The sequence below is a fragment of the Phaenicophaeus curvirostris genome, chromosome 2 (assembly GCF_032191515.1).
Source record: "Phaenicophaeus curvirostris isolate KB17595 chromosome 2, BPBGC_Pcur_1.0, whole genome shotgun sequence".
Lineage (NCBI taxonomy): Eukaryota > Metazoa > Chordata > Aves > Cuculiformes > Cuculidae > Phaenicophaeus > Phaenicophaeus curvirostris.
Genome location: NC_091393.1, coordinates 34,889,217 through 34,915,565, shown reverse-complemented (window position 1 = coordinate 34,915,565; position 26,349 = coordinate 34,889,217). Strand labels below are relative to the sequence as shown.

The following is a 26,349-nucleotide window of genomic DNA, read 5'->3' as shown; positions in this document are numbered from 1 at the left end:
AAATATGAATTGAGGTACTCCCATCTCCTCTTACTTTCTCTAAAATCCTCCAACAGGCCCTTACCAGTAGAGTCATGGCCTGGTGGAATGGTGTCTTGCTGCATTTTTGAGAAAAGGCATAACTGCCATTTGAAGTCAAGAGCCCTTTAGGGCTCCATTAGGACACCTTTCAAAAATTGCAGTGTTCAAAAGGTTTCTGCAGTGGCTTTCCAAAAGGAAAAAAGTGAAGAACTCTCCTGGTCTTTGGAACTCCAAAGACGTGTATGGATCCATATAGATTATACCACTTATAAAATGGACATTTGGATCTGATAGAGTTGAAGGATGCTTTGGTGAAGAAGTTTCTGTTCTCTTTAGGTAACTGAATCTTTCCAAGCCGTCATGAAATTAACTTGTGTATTCAGTTGCTTGCAGGTTGTAGGATTATCTCACTTTAAATGGTGATTAATACTTAAAGTGGTGTAGTTTTTGTATTCTACTTAATAATAACATAAAATTTTAAATCCTACATAAGAAGAGTTGGGCAGATGTTAAAACACAGACTCACAGTGACCCTTATAGTGAAAATTGTATTAATTCTTTCAATTAAAATGTATTTAGCTGTATGGCAGTTACTTTTTTTCTGGTGGGGGGACACCACAGAAGAAAAACCATGTGCTTAATTTTCAGGATCTGTCCTTTTTATTGCTGGTGGTAGCATACTGTAACTGTACAACATTATCTCAACACATGATTGCATCTTAAAATCAGAATTGTTTATAAAGGGTGTGCAATCAGGTCATAAGATGAGCTGTGAACATTGAATAATGTGCATTTACCTAGCCTAAAGGCAAATGCAAAATAATGCGGTGTGGCTTGACCTTTTCTCATTGCAGGTTAACCTCAGTCTAATTATCTTGGACAGGAATCACATCTTGGCTGAGTAGTAACTTTTTAACTCTTAGTAACTTGCTTTTGTGTTTACATTCTGGACTACTAAGGCAGAGGCAAGGAATCGGGGTAAGAACACAGGAGAAGAAGCCAGAAGTGCTTGTTGCAGCAGTGGTAGTCACCTGCTATAAATCTTATCTAAAGTTCATGATCAGTCTACTGTGTGCTGTGCTGTAGAATCTTCAGTAACGTACAGTCTGAACAGCTTTAGTACCAGTCCTGAAAATAAAAAGACATCAGTAGCTTTGTATCAGCAGTGCTGTTAGTTTGGGGGTTTTTTTTCTCCTTTTTTGACATGGTGAGAAAATAATGCTGAATTGTAAATGTGCAGCGCCCAAACTTACATGACTGTCTAAAGTGAAGCTCTTGAATTTTAATTTCCATTGGCTTTGTGGTATCAAGGGAACTACATCTTAAGGTCACGTTTGTTTCTTTAAATTTGTGTAAATTTTATTAGCAATTAGTGGGTTTGTTTCTAAAGTCTACTTTCTTTACTGACTCCAAATAAGGCTACTGAATTGAGGATTCAGTGCTCAAAAGTTGGAAGTTTAGAACAAATAAATATTCAGTTTTAAGAGATGCTTGGGGTTTTTTGTGCCCTGTAAACTCATAGCTTTGTTACTTTGCTCTGAAAGTACTCTAAATGAAGTTAATGAAGTTCCCTTCTGGCCATGCTGAGGTGGCTGTTGGGGCAATGCGCTATCAGAAAGTTCCTTTTCAAAATGTCAGTAGGAGCTTTTTTTCCTTTTCCAATGGGAAGTGCTTTCTTTCCTGTGTGTTATGCAGTGAAATCTTGGTCATAGCAATTTGAGAGACCAGCTGGAAAGTTTGTAGCTTATACTATTAAGTCAATTCTAGAAGTTCATGCAAATTTTTGGAGGTCATAGTTGTGCCAGTGTAGTTGAAAAACAGGAATTTCACTACCTCATTGCAATTAATGTGTAAGGTCATGAAACTGAGACATATACAGCTATTTTCTAGCTTTGCCAAGTGCTATATAGCTCAGCATGAAATTCTGTTTCACAAGTTATCAAAAAAATACACTGTGTAAAGCTTAAAATCCCACACTTACAAATAACTTAGTTAAGCTAGTGATGTGCCAGGTATTTCCAATGTGTTTATGCATTTATTTTGAGTGTGGCTCAAAATCTCCAACACTTTGGTCTGGTTTTTGTAGCTAGGAATAAATATACCAAATAAACAGTCTCCAAACAGGAATGAATTTATCCCATAGCTTTTCATGTGGCCGAAGCAAAATGAGAAGCGAGGCAGAGAAGTCTTGACAGATGAACTGGACTTCAAAACTGTGCTACCATGAATTATTTGAAAATGCTATGTATCTCTGGTCATTTAAGACTTTTCATAGCATGATATGGATGATTTAATGATGCGCTTGTCATGAGTGCAGCAGCTACAGCATCCCTGGGGAACTGTTGAAAACATTCAGAAAAACATTCTGGCTTTATGTTGAAGAAACAGTAGTCTTCTTTTTTCTTGTTAACATTACGGCCAGAATCCATGTTATCCTGTTTCTTGACTTTGCTTTGACAAAATAGTTTTGGTCTGGAAAATGACCAGTTTTACCCTGAAGAAAAATGTTTCTGTAAAATTGTAGGGAAAAGAGTGAAGTCTGAATTATGGTACGCTTGCAGTTTTGTTGCTTTTTCTTTTTCTTCCTTTTAACTCAAAAACCAGCTTTCTGTTTTTATCTGAAATGGCTTTACTGGAAAGTATTTTCAATGTCTCTTCAGACTTCTGTAGGGTCTACAGCTGAAGGAAAAAAAACAAAAAACAGTATAAGCCTATTCATTCATACTTTCAATAATAACTGTGAGCCAAATTCTGCTCGTCCTTTTTGATATCAGGAAAAGTTTCTTCTGTACTTTGCAGTGGACATGGCAATGTACAGTCCATCCAGTAATACACTATTTTGCCATTGAACTAGGAGACAGAAGCACCGGCCTATCGATCGCTTAAATGAAAACCTAACCTATTCACAACCCCTACTCCCTACATAAAACCAACATACTGGACCGTGTGCATGTTTTATAAGTGGTGGGGTTTTGATGGGAACCTACCTAGCAGTGGTGCTTTTTCTACATGCAGAAATTGACTGGCACAACTATAGCACAAGAAGCTGTTCTCTGGAATAAGGTGTATACTGTCTTACAAAACAGAAGGGACTTTATTCAAGAACAAATGTGGCATTTTCTGAACAGTAGAATTATTTAAAATCGCTTTCTTAAGTGGTATTCACCTATAGCTGCTGACATGAGTACTTCAGAGACCTATAGCAGTGGTCCCCAAACAGTATCTTGTGAATAACATCTCACTTACGTGATTCTTTGTAGCCCTGGAAAAGAAAGTCAAAACTGATGCTGCTACTGCTATATTGACAGGGAGAGCAAGTTAATGTGATAGTTTGTAGGTCAGGTTGCTGCACATTTTCCCTGGGTGGTCAAGTGTTTTGTATCACTGCTCTTTAGATGTTGCAGGTAAACTTAATCCTTCAATTTGCTCTACTTTCTTGTAAGAGATAGAACAGTTGTCATCTTTTCTGTTGATGCTTGGTGATGCTCAGGATGTGGTATGCAGTTCCCCATACCTAACTGAATTTATCCTTTCTGCATATGTTTAAGTGTAAGAAGCCTTGATGAGCAAGGAAGGTAAGAAAAGGAAGTCAGTGAACATCAGCTGTGCCCTCTGGTGATGGATGTTTTGGTCTCCCCCTGAAATAAATCTGTTTGCCTGACTCCTTGAACAGTGCTGTAGGTCACCTCATCCCACATGTCACCATGCTTAAGGACATACTTAACTGCTGCCCAGTCTGTAAAATGTTAATTATTTTGCACAGGAATAGGACTGGTGATCGCTGACCTGCTGTAGCATGTAACTTTAGGCAACGTTGTTGGAAATACATAACCCTCAGGTTTAGATGAGGACACATTTCTAGAGTTATTCAAAATGATTAAATGGCTATGAATTCCTGCTCAGTGCTTATAGTGCTCGTAATTGTCCATAACTTGGTGAAGGATTTTTCAGCTTACCTGTGATGGTAAAGCAGGAGTGAGTGACTCAGCACTGTGGTGGCTTGGATCCTCTTTCTTCAGCAGAACCCAAGAGAATCACTTAGCGACTGTCATTCCCCAGCACTGGGCACCCCAGTGATAGCTTCTGAGCTCTTTCAGAATAATGTGCTTCTCTGAGAAATATGTGAAAGTAAAAAACCAAGTATTGTTAGCTGAAGTGTTCTTGCTCTGGATCTTCTGGGACTTCAGTTCTAGAGAAATTTTAGGGGAATTCTGGAATTTTGTTTTTCCTAGATAACTGTGGAAACCTTTGTTGAAAGATCCTTCCGCTGAAGAATATTAATAACCATCATCTTTCACTAACCTGAATAGCCAAGGGGAAAACCTGCCTCTAAATCAGTTTAAAGCAAGGTATATTAATTGGAAAAGGAAAATAAAGCTTTTTCTCATGCTGAGTTTTACCCTTAAAATGTCACAGATTCCAGAGACCAAATGTACTCAAGTATGGAATTTTCTGTTGATTTCATGTGAAAGTTACAAGAAGGAGTGATAGACCTTGGTCAGTTACATTCCAGGATTCCTAAAAGAAAAAAATGCAATTTTAGGAATTAATTAACATTTTTGCCTTTAACTCTTTTCCAGTGTACAATGTTTCTTTCCCTTCCCTACATGCTTGATGGAATCATTTTGACTGTAAAACTTAATTGGCTTAATGCAGTTTGGCATGACTGTCACCTTTTTTGAGATGAGATAGGAGATTGCCTCTCCAGTGCTGCTTCAGCAGCCAACCTCCTCCTACTCCATTCCTAGCTTATGCAGGGCTGGGCTGGCTTTGGAGGAGTTGGTGATTGTTTATCAATCTATATGTGACCTCTGCCATAAGAAGAGCAGCTTCAGCGGGTGCTGTGATCTGTGGCACAGCCACCAGCCTAGCTCTGTCCATTCTTTTTGCTTTTCTTTCAGACCTGTCCCCCCCCACCTTGGGCTCTGAGAGCAAGGGCAGGAGCTTTAGCATGCGTGGCAGTAACTGCTGCAGTGAGGAGGAGCAAGTTTAATAGCAGCACAGCATAGGTGAAAAAAGGGGAGTTTGGGAGCCAGCGGTGCCGCAGGATGTGCTGCAGAGAGGTAAATGAGGGAATCGTAGAATCATAGAATGCTAGGTTGGAAGGAACCTCAAGGATCCATCTGATCCAGCATTTTTAGGTGATATATAGTTTAAATGAGATGACCCAGCACCCCATCAAACTGAGCCTTCTAAGTGTCCAGTGTAGAGGAGTCTACCACTTTCCTGGGGAGATTATTCTAATGTTTAACTGGTCTCATGGTAAAAAATTTTCTTCTCAAATCCAATTGGAATGTCCAGAGGAGCAACTTATACCCATTACCCCTTGTCTTTTCCATGTGACTCTTTGTAAAAAGGGGGTTTCCATCCTCTTGGTAGACACCCTCCATGTCCTGGTACATTGTAGTAAGGTCTCCCATGAGCCTTCTCCTCTCAAGGCTGAACAAACCCAGCTTTCTGAGTCTTATTTCATCTGTTGGGTGTCTTAGTCCTCTGATCATGTTAGTGCCCCATCTCTGGACCCTCTCCAGCCTGCCCACATCTCTTTTGTTTAGAGGGACCAAAAATGAATGCAGTATTCCAAATGCAGCCTGGCAAGCGCTGAGTAGAGTGAGATAATGACTTCTTTATCACTGCTGGTGATGCCCTTCTTGATACACCCCAGCATCCTGTTGGCTGCCTTTGCTTCTGTAGCACACTGTTCACTAATTTTGAGTCTGTTGTCCACCAAGACCCCTGTGCCCTTCTCCATAGACCTGCTTTCCAGCCAGATAGAACGCAGTCTCAGCTGCATGCCAGGGTTATGTATTCCCAGGTGCAGGACCTTACGCTTAACTCCACTGAACTTCATAAGCTTCTTGCTATCCCAGTCTTCCTGCCTATCCAGGTCTTCCTGGAGGGTAGTTTTTCCCTCTGGAGTGTTAGCTTCCCCACTCAACTTGGTGTCATCTGCAAGCTTCATCAGGTGCTCTTGATCCTAACAGCCAGGTCACTTATGATAGCATCAAGTCCAATATTGGTCTCTGGAGGACCTCACTTGTGACTGTTGCCAGATTGTGACAAGGGTCAACAAAGACCTTAGACAAAACCATAGACCCTTAGACAAATGTTTGTAGTCCTGTATATGTTCTTGGAACAGTGATGGTACCCTCTTAGATGAAAGAATACAATGCAACAGATGTCTTTGGTTGGTTTGTTTATTTTTTCAGCTGCAGACTACTAGTAGGATTGTAGCAGATACCCAAGAAAGATGTGTGTACCAGAAGCACCAAGTCAATTGCTATTCAAGATAAGGGCTGATTTTCTTTTCTTAGTGATACTTTATCCTGTAGTTAAATCAGCCCTGAAAAGACGACCAATTGCCCAAGCTTCATCACTCAGAGTTACAGCATGCAGCTACTCTTTCCACAAAATTGGAAGGAAATACAAGGTAGCAAAGGAGTATTTGTTTCAGTCTCTGTTCACCTCACAAGTTACATTGAAAATTTCCCTAGAAAGAGATGTAATTTTAAGAGGCTGTCAGAGGAACTTTAATTGCACAGTCCTAAAACTGAGATGCTAGTGTTCACTACAAACCATTTTTCATGTGAAATTGATGTAAGATTGTGACTCAAAGAAAGATACCAAGTCCCAAGACAGGTTCTTTTGCTATAGCCTGTTGTATATTTACCACAGCGATTTTAATAAGAGAGTACAATGCAAGAGTAGAACTATTCTGAGTGGTTTTGTTTGTGGCTACTATTATATCTGAATATAACAAGCATAATCTATATAGATATAGAAGTGCTGCATAAACTCTATATGATGAAAAAAGAAAATTATTTGAAAAGAAAGACTTTGTGCTGTTTATAAATTATTGTCTTGAGATAGCTTGTCATCAGAATCTGACATTTAGATAACTGGATATGCCTGGAATTACAGATTATGTATCTTACTTGTCATTTATACCAGCTAAATTGGATTTTTTTCCTGATGCACTGTCTCAAATGCTCCTCTTCATAGCTAAATCGAAGTGTAACAAACTCCTAAGTTGTCTTTTTTTTGTGCGTTTTGAAAATTTGTTTGGTAATTTTGATATGGCATCATTGAGTGACAAAAATTAATTTAGATGTACCATGTTTAGGTGTTATCTTACATAAATGCTTTTATATGCTTCTTGTGTTGCTTTACAGAAGGAATGCTTTAAAATGTTGTGATTTGATTCTTCTGCAAGCATAAGAAGCCTGATAAGACTGGAACACCAGTGCTACAAAATCACTGTTGCATATGGTAGTAAGAACTTGTAAATGTAAGTTAAAGATGCTGTGGTATTCAGCTTATTTTAATACGGAGTCTGAAAGAGCCATTGTCCTAATACACAAATGTGCACTGGGACCATGGTCAAGAACAGTATATTCTAGTAGATTTAATATTAACGTTAGATGAAGCACACCAAGAAGTAACATGTTTGCCCTCTCTTTTATTGCTAGGAAGAAATTTCTGTCTAATATGAAGACTGCCTACACTATTTTCATTCTTTTATCAAAACAGGCTTCATGGAGTCAATTCTAAAATGATCAATAAGGAGAGTTATTTAAACTTCTCTCGTTCAGAGTTTGCACCAGGATTGAGATTTTCTATATACAATTTATTATTCACTGACATTTACAAATTCTTATTTTTTTATTTCCAACTTCTCTCTAACTTTCAGATGCACCCTTGACAGTTATCATTTTCAGTCATTATATCTGGAGAGCAAGAATTTGATTACTTGGACTGCAAACTTTGATTTGATCTGCTCAGTGAATACAGCTGGTAACTATCCTGCTGTAGTGTTCAAGTGCCCTAAGAAGTTGCTGTGTTTTCAAAGCAGTCATTTCAGTACATGAAGGGACAGGACTGTTTTGTAGCACTAGGCAGTAGAATTGTGTTTCTGTAGAGAGGACAGTCGTCTTCCAAAAGTATACACCTTCCACTGTGGACCTGAAGGTTCACGTTTGATTTTTATCAGCTTCACTCTCCTGCTCCATTCCTGAAACTTGTAACTGATTTCCAAGTTTTGGGGTTTGACTTGGTTTTTGGGTTTGGTTGTTTTTTTTGTTTTGTTGTTTTTTTTTCTTGTGGTTTGCTACTAAACCGATGTCCTTTTTTATAACGTGATGAGTAAAGGAATAAGCTGGGGGGCTTGTTGAGGCTGAGGAGGGCTCTGCTGGTTCTCTGGTCTGCTGACACAGCGATGTTCCTGCAGTTCACTTTTGGGGTGGAGCCCATTTGGAGTGAGCAAATTACCAGTTTTGTTCTTTGAGTTTTTAAAATATGGTAAAGTTAAGGATGGGAAGCTTAAAGTGTAGAAGAGAATTTGCTGTAGTGTTACGAGCCTATAACTAAAGTTATACTTCAGTACCATGTATTGTTTTGGGAGTTGAACTAAAAGCATGCCTGTCAGGTTGGACAGGCAAGTCAGGCTAGCCTCTATAGATATTGATAGCCTTTTTCATCACTGGCTTTTGCAGGTTTATCTGAAGAATTATCCAGGTTATAAAGAGCAGTGTGTGTGTGCTCTTGAGTGGCTTTCCAGCTTCTAAGTGACTGAATAATGTTTGTGGCAGGAGATGGTGGATCCACAATTTTCTTTCAACAGAGGCACCTCTCCTGAGGCTTGACTGTTAAGGGACAGCACTGATGAGCAGGAGAGCGCATACCAACATTTTCTGTGAATTTTGTCTTGCCTCTGGGTCAGGCTGTTCATTGTGTCTGGAGATTTCTGTACAGTTTCTACTTTCTTTCAATAGATTAAGTGTTTTCAGTTTCCTCACAGCAGGGTTCTGTGTCTCTGCAGAAATTTGCCATGAGAAGGGAAGACCTTTGTGATGGTGGGTTTTTTTTTCTCTTGAAGAATGAGTAGCCAAAATACAGTAAAGCATAGAAACAGATACTGTTTTTAGGGGAGAATCCAATTTCTTCATTTTCTGCTTGTTCTTTATTTTTGATCACTGACATTTCACCACAAAATCCTAATCATGTTTCATTTTAGAAACCTCAGGATCCGCTGTGGCCGGCCTCATCGGCAGAAGGGAGACATATGAACACAAACGCAGAGGCACCAAAAGGTTCTAGCATTCTAGCTGGCTACCTCATAGTCTGGTGAAGGGAGAAAATTCAATCTCTGGAATTTTTTTTGGAATGTCATCTAACAGTGCTAAAAGTAGTATTTGCCGACTGGCAAAAGCAAAGTTGGTAGGTAAAGAAACTTGTTAAGAAGGCTGTGGATTATAATTGTAGTGGTTTTGTTGTTTTTTTCTTTTTTTTAAAGCTCTAATATGTAATTCCAGTGACATGCTTCTTAGATATGTGTACATTTTTCATTTACATTTTGACATTTAAATTTACATCATTTTATGATCCTGTAATTTTACAGCTCATCTTACATATGCTTTTTTCAATGGCAAATTAAAATCACAGATGAAGTGCGCTTAACTTGAGTAAAGAAGAAAAAAACTGTTTAGTGGGATGTGGGGGGGGGGAGTCATAGCACACAAACATATTCCTTGGCTGCAAGCTTGTATGTGCAAATTAGGCTCACTTATGAGAATGACCTTTTTCATTTTTTTCTTGTGCTAACAAATCCCAAGGCAAGTACATATGGCTCCTTGAAGTATTAAAATGTATCCCACTGTTGGCATGGTAGGAACACAGTTTGTAATACTCAAAAACTTGCCAACAAACTGCATTAAAAATATCAACTGGACTATTGGATTTCTGGTGAAAATTTAGCAAGTTTGGTAGAAGCACTTTGACTGTGATCCAAAGTTAAGTTCTATCCTTCAGATTTAAGATAATATGGTAGAAAAAAAAAGTTCTTTGTTTATCTATTTTGCCATGCTCTATCTCTTAAAAGTATATAATTTTTTTAAGTCAGGTATCTTGGAAGCATTTTCTGCTGAAGTATTTGTCCTAATGATTGTCTTCTAAAAGATACTTAATAATTACACATCTACACATTAGAGATAATAAAAAGCACCATTATATGTAAAGTAGTGGTAAGAAAATTTTATTTGAATGCATGGTGTAATTTTGACCACAGGTAGCCAAAAAGAAGAATAGAACAGGCTGGCATTTATCATAAATGTAAAATCTTTAGCAATCTTAGTATGTTTTCCAGTATTCAAATTGTCTAGAGAGTATTTCATTCATCATATCAAGTGTAAGCTCCTCAGTTACTCAAATGATTGTATGCGTAAGTAGTACAAAATGTCTGTTTCTAAAATCTTATAGAACTATGTAGAAATTGAAATGAGTTTCAAGGCTGTGCAGTTGTTTTGAGGTGGTAGCGCTCTCCGCAAATTCATTCTGGTTTACTTACGGGAACATTTGTAGTTGCATGTCATAAGCAGAATGTAGTTATTGTCATTGTGGGGATTAATCAAGTCACGGCACATCAGGCAATGTGTATATTGGATTTTGTCTTTTCCACTGTCTCATGTGAACTGAGCGAGGTCAGGCATAGTGTTTAGCTAAAGTAACAGCTGGGGAAATGGTGGAGGTAAAACCAATGCTAACAGGTAACTTGTTCCTGCAAGTCAGCACTCTATGAATATTGACAAAGTATCAGTTGGGGAAACTGCTCCATAGAAGCTCGTAAATTTGGGATGAAAGTTTTAAAAGGATCCTGAAATCTGAGATTTTACTTTTTTGTATAATTTTTTCTGCAGACGATGTAGCACTGCCAGTTCTGTGCAACAGTGGTTACATATTTTCTGGAGCATTTTGATTTTTTTCAGAAGGTGGTGATGATTTCTCTGATCCACTTTTATTTTTGCTAAGGTCTTGCTTTAATTTTCTGAGCGTATTGCTAGATGTAATCCTGAAATTATATTTGTATTTCATTCCAGGGATGCTTTATATAACTGAAAACCTAAAAGACAAAGTAATAGAATACTGGAAATCATTGTCTTATTTCATAATTGTATTTGCAGACTTTTTTTTTTCTGAAATGTCAGTACACTTGAGAGCATAAAAAGCCTGGGAGTTGCCATAGTTGTCAGTGAATTATATCTTTACATAGATTCCTTTTGCCATTGACAGTAGTAACAGTTGCTTTTTGGTACAACTGAAGAATATTTGAAATAAAAGTAGAATTATTTTCAGAAGCATTTGACATCCTTTGTCAGTAGTGGGGTAGGACAGTGTTGGTTTGGATAACTTTCTGTTGTATGGCTGCGAGCAACATTTTGTTGATCTTCATTCCAGACAAATTAGAAATAATTTTATTTATTCTTTTTAGGATAAAAGTTTAGATATTTCTATCACAATTTTGAATTGCAGTTAATATGAATTGAAGCATTAAGCAGAAACATTCTTCCAGGCTTTAAAGAAGGAATAGATGTTCTTCAAAGCAAGCTGGACTTCCTGTAGCAATTTGAGTTCTCATTTTTCATGTAACAAATTTTATCATAATTTGTCTAAGGTTAGACTACTACTGAAAATGCCAATCCTATTCTGAGTTACTGTCAAAGAGAACTCTTAGTGTTGCGAGCCACGTGGCAAGAGGTATGCTATGTTAGAATAAAATATCAGGTACACCTGGATAATTTACATAATAAAAAACGACATGTAAACTGCACGTAAAAAATATTAGTGTGTTCCTGCATATCACACACAAAGGTTTCTCCTCACTCCCACTCCACTTTTTCTCAGCGAAGCTTTAATATCAGTGCTGTATTCTGTTGTCAGAGCCTGGCATTTCATTTTTATTTGCCTGTCTATCTCTTGGAGGCAGGATCAGATCAGTAACTTAACTTTCCTTCCTTGGGACTTTTAATTCTGGGGTAAGTTTGCTTCTGGCATCTTCACCTTGAGCTCTTTTAAGTTTTCCGTAGGTGGTAGACATTGGAAAATCTTTACTTTCAGATTGACTGAAGAAGATTTCTCTATTTTTACCTTTCCTAATATGATGTTTGTCTTGGAAATTTTTTCCAAGGCTTATATAGTGAATAACAGGTTTCCTTGTACTGTAGGCGCTCGAAGTGGTAGATACACTTCTTTAAAGCAAATTGACAAGTCTGGCACGTCATTCATTTTTCATTTTTCTTTAAATTCTTGATTCTGCTCCAAGAATGACATTTTAGTAAGGTGCTCTCCATTTTGCAGTTCCGGAGTGGCTCTTTTTCCTCTGTTCTCAGTGCTGCTTTCCACTTGTTTGCCATGCAGTTGAGGTTGCTCCAGTGGGTAGAAGCGAGGCTCCTGCTTCACATTCCAGCATTGCTTCCTCTTGCCAGTTTTTTCTCCTGGACTTCAGTAATTTGTGCAGACTAAATTCCTTTAACTCTGCCCTTCAGACTTTGGCAGCAGGCAGTCCAGGAAAAATTGAGGTGGTCAGTACCATCAACACCTTTCCTGAATAACTGCATAACTAGAGTACAGCAGCTCCATGTCTGTTTTGTTTGTGTTGGTGTGCTCTTTTGAAATTGTCCATCTTTTTGTATTATGTCATATGTCAATGAAGCTGTCGGTGTGAGGGCTGCGTTGTCTTATGTTACACGTGAAGCCTAGAATACTTTTGAATGATACAAAACATGTTTTTGCCTTTCACTCCCCATTCCAAATTTGGTGGTTCTTTATACTTTATGACCCTTCATAAAATGCTTGTTCTGGTTTGCCAGTCGTTTTAAAGGGACTCTGTTAAATTGAAGTCTAGTTTTTGGAATACTAGTTAAAGGTTTTACCCTTATCTGTGTACTTCCAACTGTCTTTGTAGTTTCCCAATTTCTTCCTTACCCTTCTTAAGGGCAGGAGTGACATGTGGTTTCTTCCAGTCCTTGGGAATCTTACCTGATCACCATGACATTTTGAAGATTATGGAGTGACCTGGCAATAGTACTAAGTAGTTTCTTCAGCATTTGCAGGTGCATCCTGTTGACTTGTGCACATCAGGTTTGTTTAAGTGTTCCCCTAACCTCCTTCACCTGATAGCAATCAAGTTTATATAGCAAACATAGAAGATTAACACTGTTAAATCCCACTGTTTCCATGCTCCAGGTGTTATGATGTAGCCAGCAGGTGAACAACATTATCGTAAAATGACACAAGTGTGTTAGGATTACTTGAATGTTGGTCACAGCAGCAGACAATTACTTGATCCTTGAAGGTACAGACAACAGGGACTTTTTGCCATCTGATTACCTCCTTCTGAACAGGCTTGTACAACCAAACTGAATTTTATGCTAGTTAGCGTTGGGTATCTGCAGTTTAAGCATTTTGGAAACTGTTGGGATTTTGGCAGAACGGACCCCACTGTTAAGTTGTATTTGGGTATGATTTTCCTGGTATCAAACAGCTAAATATAACAGTAACAAAATAAAAAAAATGCATGTGATGATCTAGGTGTTGAACTTGTTGCTTACTGCAGCCCCATTTGATGTGCGGGAAGACTTCTTACCTGTAACTTAGGACGTTTGTGGCTCCTCTGTGCATGCTGAATGCTTGTTATCCTCTTGATCTTTGCCAAACCTATTCACATCTTTGGTAGCTCGTGCTTTTCCTAACTGCATTGTTGGTTGTTTCATGAAGTTGAGTGGTTTTATAGAGTTTTGAGTTGTGCGGAGATTTTTGTGAATCACAAGCTTATTACTGATAACTGCTGTGGTATTGGTAGCAGATCGGGTAGGAGCAAACCTGGAAATCTGTATTTGGGGTGAAGAAAAGCTAACTTTCTAGGTATTACTTTTGTCCTTGAGATGCTACTGCTTAGTGGAAGAAACACAAGACTTTACAAATTCTCTGCTGTTTATTTTTTAAATTACTTTGTGAGGACTTTTATTTGCAAGCAGTGATTGAAACTGGAAAATGGCATGAATTTCAGTGGAAGTTGGATCAGAATTACTGATACTTTTAATAGTTCGATGATAAAGTAATTTGTAATCTTTTTAGAATACAGGTGATACTTTGATCTAGAATGTGTAATTTCTTCTCCTGACATTCAGTCAGTAAAACTGATGTGAGGTTTGCTTCTGCCTTGCTTATATAAATATATTTTTTTTTCCAGTTTATGGTATGAAACTGGTTAGCTGAAACACTAGACGAATAAGTTGAATCTAATGGCAAGAATGTATGTTAGTTTGCACTGCTAGTCATTAGTGCTTCAGACTTTTCCAGGGAGATGGCAAATCAGATCAAATGTTCTTGATACTTCTAGCCATCTATAAAACAAGAACACTTGCACATGGTGTAGTATAGCTATAATTCAAAGATTAAAATGCAAAAATGGCCTGCAAGAATAACCTCTGCTAATTATGACATGATAAAGGTGAATTTAGACTTAGCTACATCTTCTCTGAATAATTCCAAACATAATACAACAAAAATATAATTATAAAATATGTTTTAATACCAGTGGCTGTAAATTTACTCACATTTCTGTTTCCTATTTGAATTAATTATTTTGATCCCTGTCAGATTCATATTTGTGGTGGTAATGTACCCTACATGGGAAATGCTGGGAAAACATTTATAAAAGTCTGTGCCAACGAAGTCTGACTCTATAGACTACAGTGACTTCACTGTTGAGAATCTTCGTGTGTTTATGGAAAAAAAGGTACTAGTTAAGCACGTCAGATTTGTAGATTTTGTTGCTCAAATACGCAAGTTACTTAATAACTGCTAATACACAAGATAGAGTAGTACAGCAGTTCTATTGATATGCTGGCAAGGAAGCAAACATGACCGGTCTTTACCATCTGTTTATAATGCTATATAAAGAAGACCTTACCGGTTGTCATGGAAACCAGCATTTCCAAAACCACAAGTGTTTGCTTAAAATCTCAAGCCCTCTAAAGTCTTGTCTTTTCTGAGGGAAAAAGAATAGAAAAATCTCTAAAGTTTTTCAGTGATTTTTTTTTTTCCCCACTGTAAAATGCTTTCAGCATTGTTGTGCTCTAGCTTGTTTCATGACTTCATAGATTTAAAGTGTGCCGCTGGTAACTCAGTGAGCTTATTGGATACTTAGCAATGGGCCAGGAAGAGGGAGCAGACATTTGTTGTTGTTTGTGTTTATCTTTGTAAAAGGAGATTTTCCTGTTCAGATAAACTTGCCTGATTTTCATATTGACACAGGAGTGAAAACTATGGAATGTGGGTGGAGGTCACATTGAAAATAGCTCCTACTTAAGGAAAAACCCAGATTCATCTTAATTATTAGTGTCAGACACCTAGGTCTTACTGAGAAGAGACTCTGTAGAATTAGTAATCTAGAGAAAAACATCAAAATTAAGATTATACTGGTAAGAGTTATGGTCGAGGCTTGTCTGTATTCTCCACTATTGGCTTATAATTGATTTTTTTTTTCTTGAAATAAACCCTTGAAAAGCCTTCAGTGTATAGTATTTTGTCATAGTGTCTGGAATTTTTTTATTTCTTCCTATTTGTGACTGTATGTACATACTGCTGCCTTGCATTCTGTCCTAATTCTCCCCTGTGTTTTAAGGTGCTTTTTTCCCCCACCACTTTATGAAAGGCTTCTGCTGTGTATAACCACTTAACTTCAGCAGGTAGTGACAAATCTGTAGTTAGAAGAGATGCTGCATTTGTACTAAAGGTGCTGGTCAATTTTCAACCACTTAAAATGATTTCTGTTTCTGTTTAAAAGGAAGATTTGTATTTACAGGGCTTAGTGTGTATTTGGCTTAAGCTAATTTAAGTGAAAACAATCCATTGAAAGCACAGAACTTCAAACCTCTTTTTTACTACCAGTAAAGAGCCTTCAGTGGTTTTAAGGGATAAATATTTGTAACAGATTAATCTGACTAATGCTGAAGATCAGTTAAGTTGTTATTTAGATACATTGTTTAGTACAGAAGGTTGTAAGAACTTTTAAGATCATTCTGTAATGACAATACATATCCTAACATATTTTTATGTTGCGTTTCACCCATTTGTAAAACATGCTGTGGGCGTTTTCAGTGTGAGATAATGGCCAGGAGTTGACCTATTTCATTGTTGCATTTTCCTAGTAGAGTGTATTTAATGCAAAATACATTTTCATGACAGGCTTTACAATTACAATATTGCTGAGGTGACACTGGACCTCTAGAGGTGTCTGAATTCATTAGCCTTGTGCAGCTAATCATATTTCTGTCATTCACAGAACTCTTGAAAAATGTTTGTATTGCTTTCACTTAGCAGAATATTCCTGTGTCCTGTGTTCTCAAAAAGATAGTCTTGTGCTTGAGTAGACTTGTTGATATTGGTAGACATCGGGGTGCTAGACCTCCCACAGAGTTTAAATAAAGTAAATATTGATGGAGAAATCGGACACACAGAAATTGGGCTTCTGTGTAAGTATTTGTGGTTAGAAAAATAAGGGTGCCAGACCTGCAAGCTACCGCTGGTCAGAGTAATTGCACACAGACACTAAACTGTATTTTCTGGTATTAGCTTGCCTACTAGCCACATCACATTCCGAGATCAAGTCAAACATTGACTAGGAAAAACAGCAGAGACTGGCAGTTGGTTTAAAAATACATTCTGGTAGTTTGTTTTGTGTGGTGTCTTTATTGTCATCCTTAAGGTAGTCCATTTTGCTGTGCCCCTACCACTCATCAGATCTAATGGGTGGAGGGCAGAGTTATTTTTTAAAAAATCAAACAAACCCAACGTTTTTTTTTCTGATTAATCAATATCTTTGAGATAAATCACTAATTATGCTGCCCATTAGTTTTATAGTGGTTTTTTTCCATGTCCATTGAAGGCTCTTTTCAGATGTTAAATGATCATGCAACCTAAACCCAGTTATTTTGAAACTTTAGTTTGTTGTGCCTCTTCATTCAAGTGATGAAGTTGATAGTTCCCTTCTTACCAAGCAAAACTTTTTCCTTGTTGTCCTCAGCTATCATAGTTTTTGTAGAAAGTTGAGAGTTCAGAATGATTTTGTTTGGTTCAGTTTTATTAAAGCAACTCCTCCCACTGATCCTAGGGCATAACCTGTCCTAAAGAAAGTAAGTACATCAAAAAATCTGTAAAATAATGTGCAAGTATGTAGCCAGTCTTCATGGCAATGGTTCAAATAACCTCTGCCTTTGAGAAACTGGGTAAACCTACTAGCAGGGTATGGTGGACTGATACAAGTATCTAAATGGGGTTCTGCAGGCTTCACGGAAAACTTTAGGTTTCTCTTTCAGTAATTCAAAGGCTGTGTTGTCTTCTAGGAGCTGTAAAAGCTCAGGTATGATGAAACAAGTAACCAAGACGAAGCATCACTATTTGCTTTGCACTTGCCTCAAAACTTGTAATTTCTTAAATTTATCTTTATGATAAGATTTGATTTTTGTGGGATGTTGTCCATTTGAATCTCCACAATGTTATTTAACCTTCCAACTTTTATAGTTGCCTAGAAGGATCCATCTTTTGTGATCATTAATGTCTTTAAAAGGTTGTTGGAATTTTCTTCTTGGAAGTGCTACTGTATGCAGAATACCATACGTGCAATATATTAATTCCTGAAGAAATAGGTACCTGTAGCAACTCCAGAAGGAGATCAGTCCCTCTTCTGGTCTTGAAGGGTGCTCTGGCTTTTCCTGTAAATCCTTCAACAAGTTGTATCTTAAGACTTTCTCTTATGAGAAATTAGCTCTGGGAGTGGTGCCATTGACCCCAAGTTCTGTGTGCCTCCTACCCTTCTAAAGCATGGATTTTTTACATTTAGTCCATGGGATGTTCACATTAAGTAAGCAGTGGAGTGATGAAACTTTGCATGACATTTTTCACCTTTAGTTAACAAATATTGCTTGTAGTAAACAAATTCCCGTGAAAACTGAGCAGCTGTTTTCTGCTGTCACAGAGTCGCTCAGGTTGGAAAGGGTCTTATGAACTCTCCTCAGGAGCTTCCTGTTCTAGAAGGTATGGTCCTGCAACTTTCTTCCAAGATGAAGCAACCAAGATTGTCTTTGTTATGTTTCTTTTCAGTTTGTGAAGAAAATATTAAATATTTTTAAGACACACCTTCAGTGGATTTCTGGAACTCTTGAATACTTAAATCTCCTATAAGCTGTATTTTAAGTGTACATTAAGTGATCTTTAGGCACCCTCCCCAGATGGGTAGGTGTCTGAGACTTAATAAATGCAAGAAAAGCTACTCAGGTCTGTAAAGTTCTTTGCATCATGAAAAATGCTGTGGCTTTTGTGGAACTGAGCATTTTGAGGCCTGTTTTTCAATGAAGGCTTTGGTTGTGAGCCATGAAGTATTCTTAAGACTGCCAGCCAAATGGAAGCACAGATACAACACTGTCTATAAAGTTATTGAGCAACTATGCCTGTAGAGGTACAGCTGTGAACCTACAGATTTTAGGCAAATACATCCTCACTGGGCACAACCATTCCTCTTTTGCACGTGACCAAGTTACCATCTGGTGTAGCCTTAACTATCCAAACATCATGTCATGGTTGAAATTATTCAAAAGTTGCTTCATATCATAAATGAAGGCTGTGCTACTTCTACATTGCCTTTTTAATTAGGATTTTATTTTCTGTCAAGTCCCTTCCAACCCAAACCACTCTATGTTTTGGTTTTTTGGGTTTTTTTGGCTTTGGATGAAGAGCCACTTCAGGGACAGGCCTCTGTCTTCTTCACACCAGAGTCCTTTTTGGGTTTTGTCCATGAAATCTTGTGTTTCTGTGTGATTGGCTTCACAAGGTAAATGGGTTGAGGCCTCTCAGTTGCTCAGGGGTGGACAGAGGAGAAGGGCTATTAGGAAGACCTCCCTTGTCACCTGCCCCAAGGGCACATTCCTGCAAAGCAGGACAGGAAGGTCAATTCCCCCAAGCCTGACCTGAGCCATTCATTACACAGGTCTGCTTTTACCAAATAAACCCTTTGATTACTAGACAGTTACACAATGGTAACACAAACCTGGTTTTCAGGTAAAGAAATTCTCCCAGTCCTGAAACTTATTTTCTTTACAGAAAGATGTATTTAGTTGTCCAAGCATAGGAATAAGTTTCTGGAATGCACATGTTCTTATCTGTGTCCTCCAGTGGGCTTTTAAGTTGCCATGACTTGTGGATTTCAGAGCATCCCTCCTCCTGTCCTTTCCTGTCAGCTGGATATTTAATTTGAATCCTATTTTTAAATTGTGTTCTCCTCACATGAAGTTAGTTTGCCTTCTTTCCCCCTAACTGAACCATGCTCAAAGCGCATGTCATGACGAGGCAGATCTCCATCTGGATGTGGATGTTGCAGTCGACCAGGGGTTTCAACATTATAAAGATGGGTTGTGCAGAAGGGGATTTAATATATACTTGAAACTTGAGTAGCAGGTGAAGATAAGTCACTAGGCTGCTGTAAGACATGTACCAAACAAATAAAATTGCATGCTCTGAGTATTTAAATGTATGCATGTGTGAGTGTGATCATATGGTCATGTAGTGTATCCTATGATTCAGATAAGTGCACCTATAATCCATTGGTGTAACAACTGTTTAAAAAATGAGTATGTCAGAGAGTTTTCTCTTATTTACTGCTGACAAGTCATTAATAAAGCAAATTGGATAAAAGCCCTGAGGCTGGTAGAACTCTTGCATTTCTAATAAGGAAGCCGACAATCTCACCGAATAGCTCCATGCCTTACCTCTAGTTCTACATATAGAATTGTCAGTTACAATTAATTTTGAGAGAGTGTTTTGGGTTTGTTTTTTTTTAAATGCACTTGTAACTGTGAGTGCATCCTGATAACCCTTCTGTATTCAGCAAAATAGATGTTGCTTTCCCCAGATAGTACAGATTTAAAACTGTATTTACTGTGTCACAGCTGGGATTGTCAGTTTGAACAGAGGGGTTTATTTTTCAGAACAGTTTGTATTTTGATGGAAAACTAGTCTGTGTTTTCAATGCCATTATCCTAGGCTTATGAATCTTCTTCATCAGCATAATTGATTTTGGTTGTGTTACAGGCTTTCCCAGCTGCTTTTTATTAGAGCTGTGTGAACAGGTGATTTTTTTTTTCCCTTTTGTTTGACATCTGAAGTGGAAAGGTAGAGGAATGGCTGAGCACCACCCCATGTCTCTCCCTGTTTTCCTTCCCCTCCTAGTAAACAGAGCTTGTGTATGACCTGAAACAAAACAATTGATCCTGTCAGTGGGGCACTTTCAATAAAATGCATGGAAAGGAAGGGCAAAATTGCCAGCAGGGTGGGGAGGGCAGTGATCTATTCACTTCAGCCCCTACCAGCAGGTAGATTACACACCTGGGCAACATTGGAGGGTCTCCTGCTGGCCTCTCCTGTTGGGAATAACTGATGAAAAGGCTGCAAATCCAACAGCTCTTGTTTGCTTCAGTCATGAGCGGAACATTTGGGAATACTAAAAGCATTTGACTGAACATTTAACAACCCCTTTTTGACCCTTCCAAAATACCCTATCATGTCTGTTTTTATTGGAAAATCGTTCTGTATTCTTGGTGGCTAAATTTGAGCTAGCACTGCTGCCGAGAAGTGTGTTCTCTTCTGCTACACCTACTTGCAGAGTCCGTTGACTTCATGGTTGCCTGTGAGGTTTTTTTGGTGGGTTTTTTTTTTTTTATTACTCCCATTTGGTGCCATGAAATTTCCCCCATGCCCATCTCTTACTTACAGTAGCTGTTGTCTTTGCCGTATTTCTTCTTTATTGTTTAATTTCAGAGCTTAATTTAATGAAAAAAAGGGGTAAGAACATTAGCTGGTTTTGTCTCATGCAAATAATTTAAAAATCTATGCAGTATTTAAACAAGCGTGCTCAAAAATATGAATGATGTTTGCAAAAAAATAGTCAATTTCATTTTTTATAATGAAAGTGTAAATTACTGATGGAGTCAAACCTGAAAACTATGGGAGATTAATATTTTAACTGCAAAGTCTAATGAAATGGCTGCACATGTGGAGAAATGCACAGAGCATTAAGTGAAATCCTCATGTTTGCTTGATTTATTCTCTGCAGCAGACGGACTCTGGTAGTAGGAGGTGTAATTTGCAGCACATTAGCTATTAGCCAGTGTCATTGCTTGAGTGGGTGGTGTGAGTCTCTTGTGCTGTACAGTGTCGTATTGCGCATGTGTCAGAGCCAGGCACTTCTTCCCTCGGCTGCAAGATGAATATTTTGTCAAGTGTTCTGTACTTAAAACTGTGAATCTGCCAGTTTTCAAATGGGTTATTCTGTCACATGGATAACATCTAGAGTAAATGCTTTCGGGGCTTTTTTTTTTTTTTTTTCTTTTTTTCCTTGAATCCTTAACATTTTGCAGAACCGAATTGTAGAAGTATTTCACTTTACCTACCTTTTTTGTTACGCAGTCCCCTGAAAATGAAGTATGTAATTTGCAAGATACCCAGCCTGTAACTTGGAGCATGCAAAATTGTGCTAATGTTTCTTTAGGGTACCTTGTGCATGTATTTATGGTGTTCAGCAGAGGTTTTCCAGAAGAGTCTCAGCTTGATGTGTCTCTTTTCTGTGTGCATAATTTCACTTGGGTTGCTTTTAGTTCACTTTCTTTTCCCAGAGGCACCTGTCTCCTGCCACATACCCATCAAGACTAATTGCACCATCTGGAAGACTTTCGTGTAGCTGTTACTTGTGCAGAATACCTCCTGGGAGCTTAATTCAGAATGTGAATGTGACCCCTGAAGCCATGTCAAGTAGCTGCACTGGTTTCTGGTATCTAAAGGATGATCACCATAGGCTTTATTTGTTTCAACACTAATGCGGTTTGCTTTGCTTTTGCATATGTTACATGTCAGTAGCACACCTTCAGTCATGTTTTTGATGGAATTAGACTTTGACTATTGGTTTGGTAACTCATAGAAAATCCTGTCTAAAATTACATCTAAACCATATGTAACAAATAGGCTCTATGATTAGGAGTAGAAATGACAGACATGCTGCTCCTCATTATTACACTATTTCATTTACATGTCCCGTTCTTCCTTTCCCCACATGCAGCTGCACTTCTGGTTAATGGTTCCCTGCTAAGAATTCAAGGCATTTGTTGTAGCAGTGTTGCTACTCCCCTGAACAGCTCTGAACACTTGTTTTTGTTATTGCTGTGAAACTGAATATTTTCAGCACAGGTAACTTTCTGCATCTGTTCCTCATCTAGTCTGAATCTGGCAAAAGCACAGCAATGCTTCAGTTCCAGTGCTGTCAATCTAGACAGAGGCTGATTTAAAGGCCAGCACTTTATAATCGTGTGGTGAATACCTTTCTTCTCTACTTCTGTAATACCCTGTCCCCTGGCAAGCTGTGGAGCACTGGGCGTGAAAAAAAAAACCAAACAGTGTTCTGATTGTTAAAAATATCAGCACAATTTGCTGCATTTGGGTTTTTTAAAAAAGGAGTGTTATTAATTTCTCATGGGATCTTGCATTTAGTAAGGTATTTTACCAGCATAGCTGTGTGGAAAACCAATTTTTCCTAAAACCACTTTTCTTCAAAAATAATAGAATTGTAAATAGTGTTAGGGAAATATATCCGTAATTTGTGTGCTTGTAAGTAATGTTGTTAACTGAAGTTCAAGCCAGAGAAGTATTTATACCACCACAAACAATTATCAGTTCTGTGTACAGGATACATACACACTATGTATTATTCATTATATGCATTTTCTGAGTTTTTTGCCTGACTAGTTTTGTGTCCATTGTGGCTCTGACTTTGGAAATCTATAGATTTTTTAAGTGTTTAACTTGCCTTGCTGCATTGTCTTAACTGTGTATTGGAATCTGGGAAGAAAAGTTATTTTGTTGTGTACTTAGTGTGCGTAAAGATAGGCACGTTACAAATTTACAGAATACTGAAAGCAAGTAGCTATCCTCTCCTCTTTAAAACCCCTCACTCTATGTACCCTTTATGCAAACTATGGGTGGACGTACAGGATGGCATCATGTGCTCCCAGGGAGAGTTAAGCTCGCCTGGGTTTGGGTGGTTGGGAAGTGCTGCCGGACTGGTCTCCAAAAATAAATCATTGCCTGCTCTGGGAAGTTATACAGTATCTTCCTTTGACTAGTTCTTATTGCTGTTTTATGTAGGGTTTGGTTTGGTTGGGTTTTTTTAAAGGACCTTTGAGGATGGAAGAAGTGAGAGCTGGTGGCTCTGTGGCATGGTTTCTCCTCAGGAAGTTATGTTTGGATCTTGTGCTAAAACCTGTGCTGAATGTCTACCACTAAAATATTGATTATCCATGTTCTCCTAACTTTCAGACGCATTTTAATTGGTTTATTTTAATATAGCTAGCAAGGTAATGTGTTAATTACTATTTGTATTTTACTGCTCTGTTAAGAGATAGTAATATTTAATTGCATTACTGCAGATTAGGATTGGTGGATGATGCTTCTTTCTGGTTAAATTTCATCTTTGACTGCAGATATTTGGTAGCTGCTTGGTTCTTAAAACCTCAACGTAGTTGAACCAGACTTTGTTACTGCTTGAGGCCGTACACACTTTCCCTCCCTTTTGAAAATGTATTTGATACCTTCTCTAACACCACAACTGCCCACATTACTGTGAGTATGGAGTGTAGTGCTGCTGGGCTTGGTATTCCCCAGCCCTAACTTTTCCTGTGTAGGCCTGCCTTTTTAGTCCACAGGTGAAGCAAGTGGGATATGGGCATATTAGAAAGGCACAGAACAAGAAACCGTAGCCTGGCTTGGCTCGTTAGACCTCATCAGAGCTAAAAATATTGTAGGTTGTGGTAGATAGCCGTACTGGCCTCCTCTTATGGTAATTGTTAGTCGTGTTTGTAGGCTGTAGCTGCACCAAGTGTGAGCTCAGGGCTTCTCTGGAGAGGGAGGCATTAGTCTGGAATCTGTGGAGGTGTGAAGTTCAAGCCCAGTAGCTGTCTCATACCACTGACTTGGGCAGACCCTCTCATTCTTCTCCAAGAGCTTTTTGAGATGTATAGTTGGGGCTATTTCCCATCACTGTAGGAAAGGTTGTAAAGACTCAAGAAAAAAGATGAGGTTTGGTTTGTTTTTTTTCAATAGCACAAGAGCTTTCACACAGAAAGGTGTTGCTTAAATAAATTTTTTTAAATGTTTATGGGCAGCCTGTTCCAGTGCCCAATGACCCTTTCTGTGAAAAATCTTTTCCTAATGTCCAGCTTGAACCTCCCCTGGCGGAGCTTGAGGCCATTCTCTCTCATCCTGTCCCCTGTCACTTGGGAGAAGAGGCTAGCTCCCTCCTCTCCACAACCTCCTTTCAGGTAGTTGTAGAGAGCAGTAAGGTCCACCCCAGCCTCCTCTTCTCCAGGCTAAACAACCCCAGCTCTCTCAGCTGCTCCTCATAAGGCCTGTTCTCCAGCCCCTTCACCAGCTTTGTTGCTCTTCTCTGGACTCGCTCCAGAGCCTCAACATCCTTCTTGTGGTTGAGTCACCTTCCCTGGAGGTGTTTAAGGGACGAGTGGATGAGGTGCTGAGGGACATGGTTTAGTATTTGATAGGAATGGTTGGACTCAATCCGATGGGTCTTTTCCATCCTGGTGATTCTATGATTCTATGTCTCTGCAAATGAAATAGGATACTGAGGGTATTCTTACATTGTGAAGTGGTCTAAATGTAATGAAAGTAATCCAAACTTAAAGTTACTTCTGCTGTTCTCTTTCTTCAAATGTACTTCCAAGATCAACATCTTAGATGTTCATTCAGGTGTTTTAAAGACAGTTCTGTTTTGACTTCCTTCAGTTCATTAGGGCTGCAGTTATGATCTGAAATAAAATTAGCTGAAGTGCTTAGTAATCTGTGATGTAATTCTTCATATGATTTATTTAACAAATAAAGATGACAAAAGATATGGGCTCTTATTTATTGGAATTTAGTTTCTAAATTTAATAGTGTCCAGAATGTATTATTCTTTTTTCTAGATATTTTGGCTTATGAACATAGGAAGTAGGAAGCAGCTTGCCAAGGACAGGAAGAAGAATACAACTGAAAGCATTGCAGTCAAGAAGGAAAGCTAAGCTTGCTTTAAAACAAGTTAATTTCTGAGATACTCTGTCTAAGTGGTCATTTAGAATTGTGGTTGATGTGTTTTTTTCGGGGCAGTTTCCTTCTGAGCCCAGCTCTACTTTGTTTATCTTTAACTTTTACTTTGTCTTTTATCAGTTTCTGCCAAGTCTATTCCTAGTGTACTTAGACATGTTGTATGTATTGTGCAGTATGTTCATAACCACTCTTATCTAAACGTTTTTCTTTCAGCAGGTTATAGATTTTAGTTGTACTTTTCCTCCTTTCCCTTTCTTCTCTTGAAGTACAAGGCTTCTTTGGGGTTTTTTGTACTTCAAACAACAAAATGAAAGCTCTTATGTTCCTGTCACAGTAGATCACATTGAATTGTTCTGAAATACTCCTTTCATGACATGACATGAAACAGAATATAATCTGCTCCTTGGAAATAAACAAGATTTAATCCTGAATACTTGCTTTTCTCTGCAATAGTAGTATTTCATTGTAACTGTCAGGTAAAGGATGACAAAAAATCACAATTAATAATTTCAGCTTATTTCCGTGCAAGTGTGTCTATTAAAGATGTGATGAAAAGATGGCAGCCTGAGATCTGAGTCTGTCTCTCTGCTTTGGTATGACCAGTGAAAATGGATTGGGAAAACATGCTTTTTCTTCTTTCTTTTTTTGCAGGGGGTTTGTGTATGATAGCCGAAATAATTTACAGATGCGAGGTTTGGTCGTGTTGCTAATTTCCAAGGCTGCTGGACCCAGCACAGCAGATCTGTCTTTTCAGCACAACATGGTCAGTGGAATTTATTCCAGGTATGTTGTAACTTCCTTTAGCAAGGTACACCAAGGTACAAGTGTTGGGCAACTTAATGGTGCTATTGAAGCATCTTAAGTGGCCTGTTCAGTTGTTAAGGAAGATCAGTACTAACCTAATTACAAAACTTTATTCCTCAGGATTATTATAAGCTTTCCACAGAGGAAAAACATTTCCTACTTTCTGTATATAGCTCTTATAATATCCATGCCTATGTCTTAAATGTGGCTTTTGGAGACAACCTAATTAAAGACATTTGGATCAAGATAGTTGTTAAGGTTAATTTTAGGAGGTAAGGGGGGGTGGGGTGGGGAAAGTAAAGATCCTAGAGAAATATTTTTGAGTATTTTCATTTTGACTTACTTGGGTGTTACTTAGGTACACCTTCTTGCTAGAAATTTCAGAATCAGATTACCAGTCTTGGGTAATACCAATTAGTTTAACTGAGCACATAAGTTTTGTGATAGCCCCTTTGAAGGATATTTTCCCACGAGACAGCAGTGCAGAATAGTTTTTACCTCCCACGTGTCACAGCAGAACTGAGCCTACCATTAAGTTTCCTCAGGCTCTCG

At 38.3% G+C, this 26,349-nt stretch overlaps 1 protein-coding gene across 1 annotated transcript in view; it reads left to right on the top strand.

Annotated features, from left to right (window-relative positions):
- Positions 1–26,349, top strand: part of PDSS2 (decaprenyl diphosphate synthase subunit 2) — a 120,380-nt gene that overhangs the window by 22,757 nt on the left and 71,274 nt on the right. Inside the window, exon 2 of the mRNA XM_069851669.1 lies at positions 25,645–25,776. Coding sequence (XP_069707770.1) covers positions 25,645–25,776 — 132 coding nt within the window. The remainder of the gene's footprint in view (positions 1–25,644; positions 25,777–26,349) is intronic.